Source organism: Hyla sarda, chromosome 4 (assembly GCF_029499605.1).
Source record: "Hyla sarda isolate aHylSar1 chromosome 4, aHylSar1.hap1, whole genome shotgun sequence".
In the NCBI taxonomy this organism is placed as follows: domain Eukaryota; kingdom Metazoa; phylum Chordata; class Amphibia; order Anura; family Hylidae; genus Hyla; species Hyla sarda.
Window position 1 is genome coordinate 274,526,283 of NC_079192.1, and position 19,901 is coordinate 274,546,183.

General features: G+C 44.5%; 1 protein-coding gene across 6 annotated transcripts in view; it reads right to left on the reverse strand.

Moving 5' to 3' along the window:
* Positions 1-19,901, reverse strand: part of SRGAP1 (SLIT-ROBO Rho GTPase activating protein 1) — a 160,039-nt gene that overhangs the window by 113,013 nt on the left and 27,125 nt on the right. For 2 of the 6 annotated variants that reach the window (XM_056574281.1, XM_056574279.1), the window contains exon 2: positions 10,438-10,512. The exons of the other annotated variants lie outside the window; for them this stretch is intronic. In XM_056574281.1, the coding sequence (XP_056430256.1) occupies positions 10,438-10,512 (75 nt within the window). The remainder of the gene's footprint in view (positions 1-10,437; positions 10,513-19,901) is intronic. 6 annotated transcript variants of the gene reach the window in all.

Genomic DNA, 19,901 nt, shown 5'->3' on the forward strand with positions numbered 1-19,901 from the left:
CAGGCGTTGTAGGGAGGTCATACAGGCACGTGGAGGCCACACACACTACTGAGACTCATTTTGACTTGTTTTAAGGACATTACACAAGTTGGATCAGCCTGTAGTGTGGTTTTCCACTTTGATTCTGAGTGTGACCCAATATCCAGACCTCCATGGGTTGATAAATTTGATTTCCATTTATCATTTTTGTGTGATTTTGTTGTCAACACATTCAACTATGTAAAGATGAAAGTATTTCATACAATTAGTTCATTCATTCAGATCTAGGATGTGTTATCTCAGTGTTCCATTTATTTATTTTTTGAGCAGTGTACTTCACAGCCCATCTTGCATTTCCTCAGGAGTGCACATGTACTGTCCCTTTTATGTAAAGCTACCACTTTCATTTACATTAAAGGCCACCTAGCACAAAGAGCAGTAAGAGAGTTCACTTTCACCAACCATGACTAAAGAGTAATTCATCCAAAACATGATGTAATCGGCTCTGACAGCGACATTATGAACAATTTGATGTGCCACTACTAGCTCTACTCCCTTGATAAGAAAACGCTAAATGCATCTAATATTATAAGCTTCATTTCCTATCAGATAACCTAATTGCTGGATTGAACGTGAAGCATACAGGGACTGTCCCAGAAGGAGCACACACTTTACATTTCAGAAGAAGCTTGAAGTCTGTGGTGACTAATCCAGGGCAGATGTGCTGCTCACAGTCCTGGACCACAAATAACGTTGGTAAATTAGCTGCACTTTATTGGCATCATCTGTAGTATGCTGCTATAAATGTGTATATATATATATATATATATATATATATATATATATATATACACACATTATATATATGTGGCAAGCCTACCTATAAAAAAAACAATACAGTAGTAGCAAAGTAGAAATGTCTGCTGGGACAGCTGGAATACACACAAACATACATGATGAAGCAGATAGACTTAAAGAGTCAAAAAACCAAGAAAAGAATGTCCAGCCTTACAGCTTGTGGGTGCGAAGCGGGACTATTCACAAAATAGCTTCATAAAATATAGGTAGGGACAAAAAGTACAAAAGACAGTAGCGCAGGTGGACCTGGGCAGTTCACAATTCAGCCAAAGGATTAGCATCCCATCCAATTAAGGCTCAGGGGTGTGGAAATAAAAATAAAAAATAGCTTGTCCATGGGACTAAAACGGAACACATAAAATAAATTTAAACCAAAATAGTCTGTAAATAAGTTCTTTATTAATAGACACTTAATAGGCAGACCAGTATGTCACCCCATTAGGTGGATAAGGCCCCTGATAAGTAAGTCTGCCCCATTAAATAGGTAGTCCCTTAATCAGATAGGTATGTCCCCTCATCAGGCAGTTATGAAGGGCTCCCCTAGTATGTAAATAGGGCCCCAGATATATATATATGTGTACCCCACAGTTGGTAAAAAGGTAGGGCTCCCAGACAGAGCCCCAGATAGAAATGACCCCCATGACGTAGAGTTCCCCAGTAGGTAGACAGGCCCAAAGATAGATATGATCCCCATCAGGTAGGCCTACCATTTAAACAATTATACTCCCTAAGTCAGAGCTTTCCAAACTTTTCATGGTGACGCCCTTACATAGTTTGGTGACACACTCCTTGCTATACTGCCAATTGCATGCATCACGTTGACAATGCACAACATAGTACCAGTATCAACATTAGAAAAGCTGCTACCATCCTGTGCCAGTTCATCCCCCCCTTTATCACACCCTGTGTCATATCATTCCCCTGTGCCATTATATTCCCCCTTCTCTGATGGCTCCTCAGTACCGGCCATTCAGGGCTCCACGCAGGAGATTCAAAAATGAAAGTTAAAACACACTATACATCTCAAGGTTGCGGACCATGCTGCATGCTCCCCTGCTTAAAGGGGTTCTCCGGTGCTTAAACATCTTATCCCCTATCCAAAGGATAGGGGATAAGATGCCTGATCGCGGGAGTCCCGCAGCTGGGGGCGCCCGTGATCTTGCACGTGGCACCCCGTTTGTAATCAGTGCCCGGAGCGTGTTCGCTCTGGGACTGATTACCGGCGACCACAGGGTCGGCGGCGTGTGACGTTACGCTACGCCCCTCAATGCAAGCCGACGGGAGGGGGCGTGATAGCTATCGCGCCCCCTCCCGTCGGCTTGCATTGAGGGGCGTAGCGTAACGTCACACGCCGCCGACTCTGTGGTCGCCGGTAATCAGTCCCAGAGCGAACACGCTCCGGGCACTGATTACAAACGGGGTGCCACGTGCAAGATCACGGGCGCCCCCAGCTGCGGAACTCCCGCGATCAGGCATCTTATCCCCTATCCTTTGGATAGGGGATAAGATGTTTAAGCACCGGAGAACCCCTTTAAGCAGAGGAGCATGCAGCATGGTCCGCAACCTTGAGATGTATAGTGTGTTTTAACTTTAATTTTTGAATCCCCTGCGTGGAGCCCTGAATGGCCGGTACTGAGGAGCCATTTATGGCTCTCCGCTGGGTTTTTAAAATGAACATTGTGAGTGGCAGCGGGGGCCATTTCTATATTAAAAGCGCTGCAGGGGGGGGGGCAGACATATAGCCTATATATCTAGCCCCCACAGCACATTTATAATATGCCCCCTACAGCGCATTAATAAAGATATGACCCCCGCCGGCGCATTAATAAATATATGCCACCTGCAGCGCATGTATAATGTGTCCCCCACAGCGCATCTATATACATATTCCACCGCAGCGCTATATGTGAAAAGCATTCTAGCAGCAGCATCGACCGACCCGTTGCTGCTGATAGAAATACTTTTCATTCATAGCGCTGCGGAGGGATATGTATATAGATGAGCTGTGGGGGATAATGCTATATGTCTTCCCCCCCCCCCCCCAGCGCATCTATATACATATACCCCTGCAGCGCTATGAATGAAAAGTATTTCTATTAGCAGCGCATAGTGCCAGCAGCCGGCTGCCCCCGCTGCCACTCACAATGTTCATTTTAAAAACCCTGCGGAGAGCCCTGAATGGCTCCTCAGTACCGGCCATTCAGGGCTCTCCGTGGGGGATTAAAAAATGAAAGTTAAAACACACCATACATCGCAGGGTTGCGGAGCTTGCCGCCCGCTCCCCTGCTTAATAACTTCTGATCGCATCCGGTCTCAGAAGTGAAACCCGATGCGATCAGTCCCTCAGCCACTGTACTACAACTCCAATCATGGAACAGACTGTTCCATGATGGGTGTAGTAGTACAAGCACTAATGTAGCCTCCCCAGCTGTCAGCAGACTCCGGCAGCCGGGGAATGACTACTCCCATCATGGAAACAAGTCTGTTCCATGATGGGAGTAGTAGTATTCCCTCAGCACAGCAGGAATCTGCTGATATCACCTCTTCTGAGCATGCTCAGAAGTAATAACGGATATTATAAACCAGGTGCAATCGGATGACATAAAGGCTCATCCATTTGCCATAGACTTCAATGTTAAAAATAACGAAAATAAAGAGAAATTAGTGCACGTTCCGTTAATCTTTCCGTCACTACTAACGTCAGTTAGTCATGACGGACTATAACGGGTCATAACGGATAATCAAAAAAATTGTAACGGACGTTTAACATCCTTTTTTAAAGCTTTTCTAACGGATGTTTATAACGGATCTTTTAATGGATTAATTTTACAGTGTGAAAGCAGCCTTAGTCAGTCAATTTACAACTACTGTTTCTTTCCAATGCATCAATAAGGACTAGGGATAGTTTTATTGATCTCAATCTGCACAGGCCAGAGTGACGCACATAATGGATTATGGGTGTCTATTTATCCCAACCAAAGGACAAACCTACCACTTGCTGGAGTTTTATGGAGCACATTAATTGGCTGCTTAGAAAACTGAAATAATGGGTGGCATATTTTCTCACAGAAGTCCTTTATAATAAATAGTAACTATAATTAAAAAAAATAATGATAATAATCAGAAAATGGAAGCGACAAGTTCCTGACTGTAAATAACCAAAAATACTGTAAATTTGAAGTTGAACATACGCAATTGCAGATCTACAGTTGTAAACCCCCGAAGTTGCGGATTTTTCAAGACAATCAAAATACATAAGAATTTCCTCGTAAAATCTTGAGTTGCAGATGAACAAGTGAGGATTTTACAACTTTAAATGAGCAACTGCGTAAATGAGCACTACTGTAACGGCTCGTTCACACGAGTGGATTTTCTTTCAAACTCGAAGCGTGTTTACAGCTGTGAGTATAAAAGGGGGCGGGCCCTCCGTACCAGATTTTCGGTAGCAGAATTCCACTGTTAAAGGGGTACTCCGGTGAAAAACTTTTTTTTTTTTTTTTTATCAATTGGTGCCAGAAAGTTAAACAGATTTGTAAATTACTTCTATTAAAAAATCTTAATCCTTCCTATACTTATTAGCTGCTGAATACTACAGCGGAAATTATTTTCTTTTTAAAACACAGAACTGTCTGCTGACATCACAAGCACAGTGCTCTCTGCTGACATCTGTCCATTTTATGTACCGTCCAGAACAGCATATGTTTGCTATGGGGATTTCCTTTTACTCTGGCAGTTCCTAAAATGGACAGAGATGTCAGCAGAGAGCACTGTGCTTCAAACGGAAAATAATTTCCACTGTATTATTCAGCAGCTAATAAGTACTGGAAGGATTAAGATTTTTTTAATAGAAGTAATTTACAAATCTGTTTAACTTTCTGGCACCAGTTGATTTAAAAAAAAAAGTTTTTCACCGGAGTACCCCTTTTAAAGTCTGCCACAGACCCTATTGACTTAAAGAAAAAGAGGCTGCGGCTGGTTTTCTGCAGAAGAGAATCTTCCAAACTTGCAGCGGGAAACACACTAGGAGTTTGAAAGAAAATCTGCACATGTGAACGACCCCCTAGGCTGTTTTTTATACTCTGCATTGTAACCGGAAATTTTTTGCCACAACCTCTGGATATTCACAGCAAAACACAGTAAAATGCAACATGTAAACACAGCCTGATTGCTTTCAAAGAGCCTATCACTCAGCTTTCCCTGACTCCTGAATGACAATATTTTCATATTTTTTTTTAGGCCTGCAAGTTGCATCTCCTATGACTTAATCAGTGGTTAGGGTGAAAAACTAAGACTTTATGCAGCGATATAGTAGAAGAGAATCTGTCACTGAATAACTTAGCAGGTCGGGTATTCAGTCAGTAGTTGTATACGAAACTGTAGTGACAGTAAGGAAAACAATGAGGGGTCTGAGAGCTTCTGTCTTGGGCATATTATCACTACTAAAAACATACTGGCAAACCCATACATTTATTTAGACACTGCTTTTGAACGATAGATTGACTACTTTATGCAGTCCTATAACTATATAGGCTGTCACTGAAAAGGATTTCCGTTGTTGGGCGCATGCGCAGTTTGTCCTCAGTCGGGAGGGTCATCTGCGCATGTGCCATTATGTTTTCAGCATCGGGACTGACACGCTGGGGTATTGTTAACACTAACCTTGCCAGAGGGGAGTCCCTGTGTGCTGGACAGCTCCCAAAGGTTTGCTAGGCGCTCTCTGGCAGATGACCCTCCTGACCGAGGACGAACTGCGCATGCGCCCAACAACGGAGCCGATTCGCCGCGAGCAGCCCAATCAGCAATCAGCTAATAAGAAGCTGAAAGGAAGGAGGTCCGCGATTATGACGGTGGAATATTCATCAGCGCAGGAGGCGGGCACGTACGGAGCGTGGAGCAGGCCGGCCTCCAACACAACACCCTGCAGGGTGACGTAGCGATGGAAAGATTGCGGCGGCTGAAAAAAAACAGTGGTCGAAAAAAGTCAGCAAACTAATGAAGTAACCAGCTTCCGGGTTTGAAAATACCGTATATACTCGAGTATAAGCCGACCCGAGTATAAGCCGAGACCCCTAATTTCAACCCAAAATCCCAGGAAAAGTTATTGACTCGAGTATAAGCCTAGGGTGGGAAATACATCATCACCGCCTGTCATCATCCCCCTCTCACCCCCTTTAGTTCTGTACAGTACTCGCCTCCGCTCGGCGCTGGTCCGGTGCTGCAGGACTGTCCGGTGAGGAGGTCGTCCGGTGGGATAGTGGTTCCGGGCTGCTATCTTCACTGGGGGCGCCTCTTCTCCGCGCTTCAGGCCCAGAATAGATGCGTTGCCTTGACGATGACGCAGAAGTACGTTGGCAATGAACGTACCTCTGCGTCGTTGTCAAGGCAACGTGACTATTCTGGGGCCGGGTCTGAAACGCTTAGAAGAGGCCTCCCCGGTGAAGATAGCAGCCCGGAACCACTATCCCACCGGACGACCTCCTCACCGGACAGTCCTGCAGCACCGGACCAGCGCCGAGCGGAGGCGAGTACTGTACAGAACTAAAGGGGGGTGAAAGGGGCTGGATGATGTCGAAGGCCGCAGTGGTCTTCAACCTGCGGACCTCCGGAGGTTTCAAAACTACAACTCCCAGCAAGCCCGGACAGCCGATGGCTGCCCGGGCTTGCTGGGAGTTGTAGTTTTGAAACCTCTGGAGGTCCGCAGGTTGAAGACCACTGCGGGTGGAGAGTTCACTCGAGTATAAGCCGAGGGGGGTGTTTTCAGCACGAAAAATCGTGCTGAAAAACTCGGCTTATACTCTAGTATATACGGTAAGGTAAAAAATAACCCAACTACAGCAGCGTCACCAGCAGGAAACAAAGGGGTAATAACATATAGCCACAGTACTAGCTAACTGCCCCCAGAGAAGGTTAAAGCAGTGAAGAACCCCTTTAAGCAATAACTGAGGATCTCCAAGCCCTAACAGTGACAATTCATTGTTGCAAAGCATTCTGTGTCTGATTGACAGTGGGTGGTATTTATCAATTTTGCCTGATGACAGTTTCTTTTTTTCTTCTTTTTTTTTTCCACTTTGGTTTTTGTGGACATGCGCCAAATTTATCATTTGGTGCAAGTTGTTAGTAATTTTGGCTGAAATGTTGAAATCAGCTGTTCACAGCGCCTTTTACACAGAACTTACCACCACAGAGGACGCGTATTTTACCCTGTAGAGCAGCCATTTCGGAGTCCCTCCTGCAGTATATCAGCAAGCGACATGAGTTATTTTCTTTTGTGGGGTTTATAGCCACCATGTGAAATGGATTTTATTTTCAACTTGGGTAGTTTTTATTTATTTTTTTGTTACTTTAGTGCAGTGGTCTTCAACCTGCGGACCTTCAAATGTTGCAAAACTACAATTCCCAGCATGCCCGGACAGCCGTTGGCTGTCCGGGCATGCTGGGAATTGTAGTTTTGCAACATCTGGAGGTACGCAGGTTGGAGACCACTGCTTTAGTGCTTTCCTTTCCTGAACCTGTGTGGCCATGTCCAATGCTGGCTCAACGGAGGGTGAAGGTTCCTCAGAGACAACCATGTCGCAGGATAGTATTGAGCAGCCCTGGAGGCGTCGCTGCTTTCACAAAAAAACATTTTTAATGTATTTTTATACCTTTACATTTTCTGAGATTGCTAAGTGCGTTTTCCATGTGCAAAATTTCTTGGCGGGGATTTGCGCCAAAGATCGATTGGCGCAAATGACGAATTACTGGCTAAAGTTAAAATCACACACAGGACATTGTGATTTTGAGAAAGTTGTAAAAATGACAGTGGAGAAGATACGCCAAATTTTGGCGCAAAAAGACACTGCGACAAAGCATTGCGCCAAAGTTACTTGGAAAAAAAAACAAAAACACACAAATCCTTTGATAAATACCCCCCAATGTATTTTAAGTCTCCTTCAAATGACCCAAATGAAACGATTTCAATTGGCAATTCACAGACACACAGCAGAGGAGAATGTGACCCAGTCCCTTTGTGCAGAATAAACCCTGCAGATCCGGTGTTCTGTGCATGGCGCTGTTTGCAGGTCTTTACTTTTGAAGATAAACAAAATTCTTTTGTGCTTGTCTGTTCAATTGCTTGGAAGCGGCGAGTCTCCGTGCACTGCGCATGTTATGTGCACATCAGCACACCGAACACCAGTGTCTGCTCTGGAGACAATTTCCTGTCTACATAGAAAGTTCATCCTTCAATCTGGCCGCCTTAGGGCTGACAAGCCACAGAAAATCTCATTACAACGGTACTGAGACAACCACGGCTATTACACCAAACCAGGACGCAGAATGGAACGAATGCTGTATATAGAAGAGAAGAATATCACAGTGCAGGGAGATGCAGAGCTCAAATAGAGAAAACAATCTATATCTTTTTTATATATTAAAACCCAGTGATATGCAATGGACAAAAATAATTCATAGTATATCAAATTATACAAGTATATCACTTTATTGAATGCTGAAAATATTCAACATTTTTGCAATTGTTTTGAGTATTTTACACAAATAAAATCTTTGAAGCAAATGTAATCTCCCAGTAAGGCTTCAGAGTGCTATTTTTGTCATTTTCAGGCACATTAGGCTGCATTCACATCTCGTTTTGTACATACGGGTGCCGGATCCGGCTGGGGGAGAGGAAAACCGGGTGCTCCCGTACCCCAGCCGGATCAGCCCCTAAGTCCATTTACTTTAATGAGCCGCCCGTAGCCGACCAGAGTCAAACGGTGACTCCGGTCGGCTCAGTTTTGACCGGTATGCGGTTTCCTGACCGGACCTCAAACCGTAGTATACTACGGTTTTAGGTCCGGTCCAAAACCGCATACGGGTCAAAACTGAGCCGACCGGAGTCACCGTTTGACTCCGGTCGGCTCATTAAAGTAAATGGAATCACGGGCTGATCCGGCTGGGGTACGGGAGCACCCGTTTTGCCCCTCCCCTGCCAGATCTGTATGTACTAAACGAGATGTGAATGCCGCCTTATTTGGTTTCTAGAAATGGGTTTCTTCGCAGTTTAAAAAATAAATAAATGAATTTGCCCCCTTAAAAGGGGTACTCCTGTGGAAGATATTTTTTTTGTAATGAACTGGTGCCAGAAAGTGAAACAGATTTGTAAATGACTTCTATTAAAAAATATGAATCCTTCCAGTACCTATTAGCGGCTGTATACTACAGAGGAAATTATTTTCGGTTTGGATTTCTTTTCTGTCTGACCACAATGCTCTCTGCTGACACCTCTGTCCATGTCAGGAACTGTCCAGAGCAGGAGAAAATCCCCATAGCAAACATATGCAGCTCTGGACAGTTTCTGACACAGACAGAGGTGTCAGCAGAGAGCACTGTGGACAGACAGAAAAGAAATCCAAAAAGAAAATAATTTCCTCTGTAGTATAAAGCAGTTGATAAGTACTGGAAGGATTAAGATTTTTTAAATAGAAGTAATTTACAAATCTGTTTAACTTTCTAGCACTAGTTGATTTAAAAAAAAAATGTTTTCTACAGAATACCCCTTTAATTCACCACAGGAAGGGCTACAATGTTGGTGTGTACATTGGAAGCTGCACCATATACTGCACATGAGCACAGAGGCCAGTGACTGTTGCAAGGATATTGTGCACATGACACTGCAGTCACATAATGGCAAAAAAAATTTAGGGGAGAGTAGTTTTTTTTTTTTTTTAACCCCTGTTCCCCTGACTGCTGGAACATTTTTAATATCCCTTTAATACAGGGTTAATTTATTGTAACAGCCAAATCACAATATTATCCACTCACAATTACTGCAATTATGTACCCGCGAAATCCTGCGATTATAACCTTGACATTGAATTTTGGTGGTGGACCGGCCTTCCACCGACCCTCCGATGTGTCCGTCTTCAGCTACCTCCCACCCAACTCTCCTGTGTGTCCGTCTTCAGCTACCTCCCACCCAACTCTCCTGTGTGTCCGTCTTCAGCTACCTCCCACCCAACTCTCCTGTGTGTCCGTCTTCAGCTACCTCCCACCCAACTCTCCTGTGTGTCCGTCTTCAGCTACCTCCCACCCAACTCTCCTGTGTGTCCGTCTTCAGCTACCTCCCACCCAACTCTCCTGTGTGTCCGTCTTCAGCTACCTCCCACCCAACTCTCCTGTGTGTCCGTCTTCAGCTACCTCCCACCCAACTCTCCTGTGTGTCCGTCTTCAGCTACCTCCCACCCAACTCTCCTGTGTGTCCGTCTTCAGCTACCTCCCACCCAACTCTCCTGTGTGTCCGTCTTCAGCTACCTCCCACCCAACTCTCCTGTGTGTCCGTCTTCAGCTACCTCCCACCCAACTCTCCTGTGTGTCCGTCTTCAGCTACCTCCCACCCAACTCTCCTGTGTGTCCGTCTTCAGCTACCTCCCACCCAACTCTCCTGTGTGTCCGTCTTCAGCTACCTCCCACCCAACTCTCCTGTGTGTCCGTCTTCAGCTACCTCCCACCCAACTCTCCTGTGTGTCCGTCTTCAGCTACCTCCCACCGACCCCAAAGTGTGTGTAATATGGTCCTAGAGCACAGAACATACATAAAAAGCAGCTTGGTGCAGGATATAACCTCTCAGCCCATTACTGGCTCCTGTGGTGTCCTGTTTCGGCCATTGATTGGAAGGGGCTGAAGCCAGACGTTCGTCTTGGAAGAAGGAAGCACAGAGAAGACACCGAGATCACTTGGAGAACAGGATCTGCAGAAGACTGATGGGGGAACGGGGCTTGGAAAGAATCCTACTTTTTATATTTCCCCTGCACTTTTTTTAAGGGGGTTTTTTAAGCACCATTTTAAGGGGGTTGAACATGAAATTGGGGGGGGATTCACCATTTGTTAATTTTAGCACAATTGCAATATTTATCTCCATAATCGAAATATTATATTTTTCCCGAATTGTGCAGTCCTAATATAGAGCAAATCATTATTAATGAGGCATTATCCATACATTTCCACAGCAACCTCCATTGTAGAGCTAACAAAGATATAAGCTACGTGTAACAACCACCATCTTTGTTGATCTTGTTTGATGTGAGAATGTCCGTATCTAAATGTCACACAAGTTACTATATCTTTTACAGACTGATGCACAAGTTTATAGATTGGATCATCATATAATACTAAATGTGGCATGTTATAGGTGGATTTAGATCCTAAAAGAAGAAAAGGAATTGAGTACAATTAGAAAATGTGATTTCATCCCGAAACAACATGACACGTGCTTGGCTGTGCCTTCCATGCAATACCAGATACAACCGACTAGCAAAGGGGGAGGAGCAACCCTTTTCTAATTATACGCAACCTTTCAAGTCTATAATTGGCAAAAGCTTAAAGGGGCTCAAGGGGACCGTTTTACTTTAGTATTTCAATGATCCCTGAAGTTTTCAGTGACAAACTATTCATTTAAAAATACAGTACACTGTATTTTTACATTACTGTAATAACCTGCACGAGATACTGAATGCTCAAATAATGGGGAAAAGAAAGAATACAGTATAAAATGGCTTTGAACTAAATATCATAAATCCGTATTAATTTAACCCCTTAAGGACCAAGCCCATTTCCCCTTAACCCCTTAATGACCAAGCCCATTTTGACCTTAAGGACCAGGCCAATTTTATTTTTGCATTTTCGTTTTTTCCTCCTCGCCTTCTAAAATCCATAAATCTTTTATATTTCCATCTACAGACCCATATAGGGGCTTGTTTTTTGCGTGACCAATTGTACTTTGTAATGAAACCTCTCGTTTTACCATAAAATGTACGGCCAATACCCCCAAAAAAAATTTTAGGGAGGAAATTTAAATGAAAACCAAAATTTTGCACATTTTGGAGGGTTTTGTTTTCACACTATACACTTTACGGTAATCTAAAATCGCCCTAATTTGACCACCTATAACTTTTTCATTTTTCTGTATATATGGCGGTATGAGGGCTCAATTTTTGCGCCATCATCTGTACTTGATATTGATACCACATTTGCATATATAAAACTTTTATATAATATTTTTATAAATTTTTTTGGGAATAAAATGTGACAAAGCAGCATTTTTTTAAATTTTTTACGTTTACGCCGTTCACCGTACGGGATCATTAACATTTTATTTTGATATTTCTTACAGTTACACACGAGGCGATACCAAATATGTTTTTAAATTACGCTTTTTGGGGGTAAAATGGGAAAAACTGACAATTTTCATTTTTATTGGGGAGGGGATTTTCCACAATTTTTTTTTTTTTTTTTTTTACACTTTTTATATCCCCATAGGGGACTATCTATAGCAATCCTTTGATTGCTAATACTGTTCAGTGCTATGCATAGGACATAGCACTGATCAGTATTATCGGCTATCTCCTGCTCTGTTCTGCTCGATCTCAGACCAGAGCAGAAGACGCCAGAAAATAGACAGAGGCAGGTGAGGGGACCTCTGTCCGCCATTACAGATGATTGGATCGCCGTGGCGGTGCTGCGGGTGACCCGATCATCTATTTTAACATGCGCACTGCCGCAGATGCTGTGATCTGTACTGATCACGGCATCTGAGGGGTTCATGGCGGACATCGGCTCAATCACGGATGTCGGCCTTTACCGGCGGGTCCCCAGCTGCTGATAGCAGCCGGAACCTGCCATGTATGATGCAAGCACCGCTCCGATGCTCGTGGTCATACACAGGACGTAAATGTACATCCTAGTTCGCGAAGTACCGCCAAACCAGGACGTACATTTACATCCGTGGTCTTTAAGGGGTTAAACTTATTTTGACCATTGTACTGAATAATCCCACGTAACCTTTTTTATTATAAGTGATGGAGGAAACTACCATTCTGGTATTTTGCCTTTTCTCGGAAAGCAACTGTTCACATGTCCTATAAATTAGCCAGAGCAATGCAACAAAGTGGGCACACTGATGCAGTCCTATCACATGTGCTAAAACTAAGCAACAATTTGCATTCCACTTGCTCCCGAAACAGGCAAGCACTGCTGTCCGTATGGTGACTGTGTATAATTTATAGAGCATACCATATGCCCTCCGTCTTCGATCTGGCTCACATTTCACTTGTGTCACTAAATATAAATATACAGTATGTAGAGCGCTCGCAGCATAACACCGCACACATTAACCATTCTCAATTTCTGCATCAAATGTGTTTTCGTAGGAGTGACAGAGACCCGAAAGAGAACAGAATAGTCCCCCTTACTTCTTTATATGAGTACAGCATTAGCTGCACTGAAGCTCTGCCCCAAGCACGCCACCGAAGGGAATCGTATAGCATTTACTGCATATTTTATAAACACCCTTCTTTGTCCTTTGACCTCAGGAAAAGCTGTGCTTGTTTGCAGAGTCGTAGGCTTTGTGTTAGCTAAACTATGCAGTCTCTGAAGAGATAAGCGGCCTGGTGTGGAGCACACAACTGTATTAAATAACAGGATGAGAGAGCGCTGAAAGGATTTTATTATTCCCGGGATATGAAGATCACAAAACCAAGGTGAAACCCAAACCAGGGTCATAAGGTTTAAAGAAAGTGAATTACCTCTCCAATCCTGTGCTATAGGTGTACTACACAGCACATTAGGGCTGGGCGGTATGGCCAAATATGTGTATCGCGGTATTTTTGTAACTTATGGCGGATCCACGGTATATAACGGTATTCCCCCCCCCCCCCAAAAAAAAATTAATTATTATCCCCATCGGGGTACTACTCAAGTCACCCGCAAGCGCTGCTCTCTATACTGACACTCTATACTGTATCCCTATGCCCGGGCTGCAAAAGCTAAACAAAAATGAACTTTAACACACGTTCCTACGTCTGCCTTACGCTCTTCCTAGGGATGTGAACTTCGTAAAGTCGTCAGCCTATCACCAGCCGCAGCGATGTTCCGCCTCGGCCGGTTATAGGCTGAGACCACTGTCATGTAAGATGCCGGCTTCTTACATGACAGTGCGCTCAACCTATCACCGGCCAAGGCGAAACATCGCTGCGGCCGGTGATAGGCTGACGGCTGTCCAACGTTCCTTTCCCTAGGAAGCTGGTCCGGACCGACGGGGAAGGAGAGTTAAAGTCTATTTTGGTTACCTTTTGCAGCCCGGGCATAGCGATACAGTATGGAGCAGTGGTCTTCAACCTGCAGACCTCCAGATGTTGCAAAACTACAACTCCTAGCATGCCAGGACAGCCAACGGCTGTCCGGGCATGCTGGGAGTTGTAGTTTTGCAACATCTGGAGGTTGAAGACCACTGGTATAGAGTGTCAGCACCGGCGGCCGCAACAAACAGGACAACGAGGAGGGCAGCGCTTGCGGGTGACATGTGAGTAGTACCCCGATGGGGACAGTGCAGCGCTCGGCTGATAATTGTGGGGCAGAACAGCGCTCCCGGGTCACGATGTGCGGACAGCGCAGCGCTGGGCTGACAATCCATTCATTCCCGAGGGGGAGGGGCCCAACCAGTATTGTGGTATGGGTTATAATTCATATCGTGCAGCACAAACATTTCGGTATGAATCGGTATACCGCCCAGCCCTACTGCATGACAGCTGAACTAGAAACAACAAAAGGAGAAAAACAATTGTTTCCCTGAAGGTTTGGTGGCAGCAGGTTTACACAGGATCATTCTCAGCTTCTCAATATAGAAATGCTGCATCACTGTGCACACAATACAGAGGTCTACATCTCATACCCAGAATCTGGGAGAGCACACGTCTTTACGCTTCAATCGTTTTGGGGTCTGAATGCAGAGTACATATTAGGCACTGCGTTTATAAATACGCTTCTGGCCCTGAAAAGAAAACAAGGATTTCATTGGGCTTCATACACACACGTGCCAAAATGTCCAGCTGTGCGCATTACAAATCAAAAGGATCATCTATTCTTCTACAGTTTTTGCAAAAAAAAACATATGTTTGGAAAAAGGGGGAAAGAGAAATTGTATGAAAACACATTTTGGTTTTATAACTTCCACTTGTGAAGAATGCAATGAAAATGACAAACGTTTTTCAGCTGATGCAAGACTAGAACAATGTGGTTCCCACAAATATGGATATTTTACATTGCTATTATAGAAGTCTATATATATATATATATATATATATATATATATATATATATATATATATAGCTCACAGAGGCCAAAACAGCTGGGTCACATGGTAAACAGGCATCTCATTTATAGGCTGAGCAGTATTGTCAGGTAGAAGGTGAGGATCAGCAGGTTTTGGCAGCTGTTGCTCGGCGCCATGGTGCATGCTCAGCGAGCTGTGTAATTTATGGTGTTTAGGGCAACACTTGGCAAGTTCAGTGACTGTACATAAGGTCTTTGGCACCAGATAACTTCTGCTTCTACTCTAAATGCAGTTAAGGACACCATTATATAGCACTTGGGATGGATCGTGTGTCAGGACAAAGTTTTATTCATTTGCAGTGCTGCACTCTACAATGTACTGGTGATTGGGAGTAGGAGGCCAACATATTCATTAGAGATGAGCGAACTTCCAGTAATTCGATTCGTCACAAAACTCTCGGCTCGGGGGTTGCTGACTTTAGCCTGCATAAATGAGTTCAGCTTTCAGGTGCTCCGGTGGGATGGAAAAGGTGGATACAGTCCTAGGAGAGAGTCTCCAGCCCACCGGAGCACTGGAAAGCTGAACTAATTTATGCAGGATAAAGTCAGCAACCGCCGAGCCGAGAAGTTCGTGACGAATTGAATTACTGGAAGTTTGCTCATCTCTAATATTCATGTAATGCTTAGGTTACACCTACCTGAAGCCAGTGCAGCAAAGAGGTGGAAGCAGCACTCCAAAGTACGGTGAAAAAAACGTGGATATTTATTCACATATCTGTATACAAAGCCAGTGTATGGTGGAGCAAATGTTAAAAGGGAAAAAGTCATCAGTTTTACGCTGCCCACATTGCAGGCAGCATAAAACTGGTGCAGGCATCCCGATTGTGGGGCACTATAAATGACTGATTTGCCAGGCCGCTTCAGAGTAATCAGTTTGAAAATGCAGCCTGGACCCAGGTAGGGCTCGGCGGTATGACCAAATATGTGTATCACAGTATTTTTTTTAACTTGCGGCGGTTCCACGGTATATAACGGTATTTCCCCCTCCCCCCTCATGTGACCTGCCAGCGTTGTTCTGACCCCCCAACCCTAAAATCATGTGACCCGCGCGCGGTGTTCGTCTCCCCCCCCCCCCCCCCCCCAAATCATGTGACCTGCCAGCGTTGTTCTGCTCCCCCCAATTAATGATCAGCCCAGCGGGGTACTACTCACAGATGTTAAGCAATGCCCTCCTCCTCTTTGTTGGGGGCCGCCGGGCGCTGGAACTCTATACTGTACGCCAGTGGTTTCCAACCTGCGGACCTCCAGTTGTTGCAAAACTACAACTCCCAGCATGCCCGGACAGCCAACGGCTGCTGGGAGTTGTAGTTTTGCGACAGCTGGAGGTCAGCAGGTTTGAAACCACTGCTGTCTGCCCGAGCTGCAAAAGATACAGAAAATAAACTTTTAACTCACCCACCTCGGCTGCACGCTGGGGATGGGGGAGGACAGCCTATCACCGGCCGCAGCGATGTCCCACCCTGGCCAGTGATAGGCTGAGCCCACTGTCATGTAAGAAGCCGGCTTCTTGCATGACAGTGGGCTCGGCCTATCACTGGCAGGGGCGGGACATCGCTCCGGCCGGTGATAGGCTGACGGCTGTCCGGTGTTCCAGGGCCGACGTAGGCAAGTTAAAAGATTTTCTTTATCTTTTGCAGCCGGCATAGGGATACAGCGTACAGCAGTGGTCTCAAACCTGCGGACCTCCAGCTGTTGCAAAACTACAACTCCCAGCAGGCCGGTATTGCGGTATGGGCTAAAATTCATATCGTGCAGCCCAAAAATTTCAGTATTCGGTATGAACCGGTATACCGCCCAGCCCTAGATCCAGGTAACTAGTCATGCAGGTGGATCCCGGCAACTGCTTTCAGTTCAGCCAGCTTGAGTGACGCATCTCTCGCTATACACTGCTACGGACACACACCTCATTTAAGCCAGCTGGGCAATAAGGAGCTGCTGGGACCTGTCAGGACTGGTTACTGGGTCCCAGCTTCTTACATGGCAGAACATCGCTGCGGCCAGTGATAGGCTGACTGCTCTCCGACGTTCCCGTCCCCAGCGTAAGGTCGACGTAGGAACCTGCGTTAAAGTTTATTTTGTTTACCTTTTGCAGCCCAGGCATAGGGATACAGCTATAGAGTGTCAGCGCCGGCGGCCCGCAACAAATAGGAGGGCGAGGAGGGCAGCACTTGCGGGTGATGTGAGCATTAACCCCGATGGGGACAGTGCAGCGCTGGGCTGATAATTATTTTTGGGGGGAATACCGTTATATACCGTGGAACCGCCATAAGTTACAAAAATACAGCGATACACATATTTGGCCATACCGCCCGGCCCTACGGTCAGTTTCCATTTGTCTTATGTGAAAAGATGACATATCTGTAGAGAACCATCCTTGCTGTACCACTTGCAGAAAGGGATTTTGCACTCAGCCCTCCAGAACAGATCAGATAAAGTCAAAAATAGACCCTAGTTCCATAAAATACAGTTCAGTACATCCAGAAAAATGTCAGCATCATGGATAATAATTTCCTAGTGCACAATTAGCAGTGAGGCTGAATGACTATGTTTGGTTATGCACATCAGCTAAGGCAAGAAGTGAAGGATGAAAACAGCGTGTCTGCCCAAAGCACATTACAAGCACACCTTAAAATGAAGCTTTAGTTTTACATTTAAGGTTTTATTTTGTTGTTTTTTTATAAGACGCCTTGATCTCTTCCCTATAGATTTATTATCTTCATGTTGCTTTGACATCTACCTTTTCAGGATAGCTCTGTTAAAAAATGAGATCCTGTGGGCATTGCCTTTTAGTTCTATGCGTCACAAAGACTCTGCTACCTTCAGATTGGTGATTATTATATTAAAACTACAGAGCAGTATAGTACACGCATTTCATCTCCTCATCTCCTTCTTCCTATCCCATCACTGCACTCTGGGCAGTAAAGTCTTAGGCTGCATTCACATCTCGTTTCTGCAATACGGTTGCCGTATCCGGTTTCAGCAAAAAAAAAAACAAAAAAAAAAAAAACGTATTGAACCGTATTCCAAACCGTATGCATAGACATTACATTGACAACCGTATGACAACCGTAGCACCCGGTTGCGTACGTTTTGAATTATTTACCGTTGTGTGCGGGTTTTTTTTCCAAACACAAAACCGTAGTCTACTACGGTTTGAAGTCCAGTTGAAAAACCGTATCCAACCTGTATACGGTTATTTTAAAATGGAGTTCTATGGGAACCGTATGTGCGTACGGTTACATCCGGTTTGCACAATACTGTTTTTTTTTTGGGGGGGGGGTGGGGGAAATTCAATAAGAAAAGCAACTTTATTTAAAATGTTGACAAACATAAAACCGTATCAGTTTTTTTTCAAGGAAAACGTATTAAAATGTATGCAAACGGACATCCGTTTTCAAACCGTATACGGTTTAAAAACGTGAGGAGGCATATACGGTTGCATACGTTTCGGTCCGGTTTGGAGACATACTTTTTTTGTACAGAAACGGGATACGGGAGCCGTATTGCAAAAACGAGGTGTGAATGCAGCCTTAAAGAGATTTATCAAAACCTGTGCATATGAAGAAGGTGCAGTTTCACATAGTAACCAGACTGCTTATTTCATTTTTTAAAAGGCCTTGGAAAAAATAGAATAAAAATAAAAAATCTGATTGGTTGCTATAGGCAACGGCACCACTCTTCCTTTACACAGGTTTCGATAAATCTCCCCCATTCTCCATGTTATTGCCAAGTATTCTCTCAGTCTCTGCTGTCTGCATGTGACATCTCAGACAGCATACAGTTGCTGGGTTACAGTACAGTGGTCCCTCAAGTTACAATATTAATTGGTTCCAGGAATACCATTGTATGTTGAAACCATTGCATGTTGAGACCAGAACTCTATGGAAACCTGGTAATTGGTTCTGAAGCCACCAAAATGTCATCCAAAAATAGGAAAAAAGTGAGAATAAAAGATAAATAAGTAGATAACTAATACAGATAAAGCAAATCCTTACATATAAAAGTAAGAAAGATCTGCTGGGAGCTGTAAATCACTGTCTATTTTAGTGTTTCACAACCAGAGTGCCTCCAGCAGTTGCAAAACTACAACTCCCAGCATGCCCGGACAGCCTTCAGCTGTCCGGGCATGCTGGGAGTTGTAGTTTTGCAACAGCTGGAGGCAACCTCTTTGGGAAACACTGGTCTAGGTAGAGGACAGAAGTTTCTTCAGGGTCCTGTACAGAACAAGCAATGTCGTAAAAAAGGGAAATGGTTGCTACGAACTGACTATGTACTGAGCTTATATGTACCTGACCCTTCCCCCCCCCCCCCATACCCTCCCCTTCCTGGCCCCTCCCCCTTTCCCCTTTTGGATTTTGGTTCATGTTGACCTTTATATGGCATTAATCCTTTGTTATTGCACTAGTTCTGTTACTTTGCAAATGCTGTAATGTATGATGTGTAACATTCTTAAGCATCAATAAATTTACTCCGTTTGATACTAAAAAAGGGAAATGGAGCCGCCCTCACCTGATGCCCAAAGGAGAAGCTAACCCTGGCACAGGTAAAGAGTACAGAACATGTAATACCTCCCTGTACTGTAGGGGGCGCTACCAGACACCAGTCAGTGCATACACATCAGTAATACAGGTAAAGAGTACAGAACATGTAATAACTCCCTGTACTGTAGGGGGCGCTACCAGACACCAGTCAGTGCATACACTTCAGTAATACAGGTAAAGAGTACAGAACATGTAATACCTCCCTGTACTGTAGGGGTGCTACCAGACACCAGTCAGTGCATGCACTTTAGGAATACATGGGTTTTACAGTGAAATATCCATTCTGATTGGTCGGTTCTTCCAGCCATTGACAAGTTTCGCAGAGTCCATAGCATTGTATGTTGAGTCTGGTTTCAAGTTACAATGGTCCAGAAAAG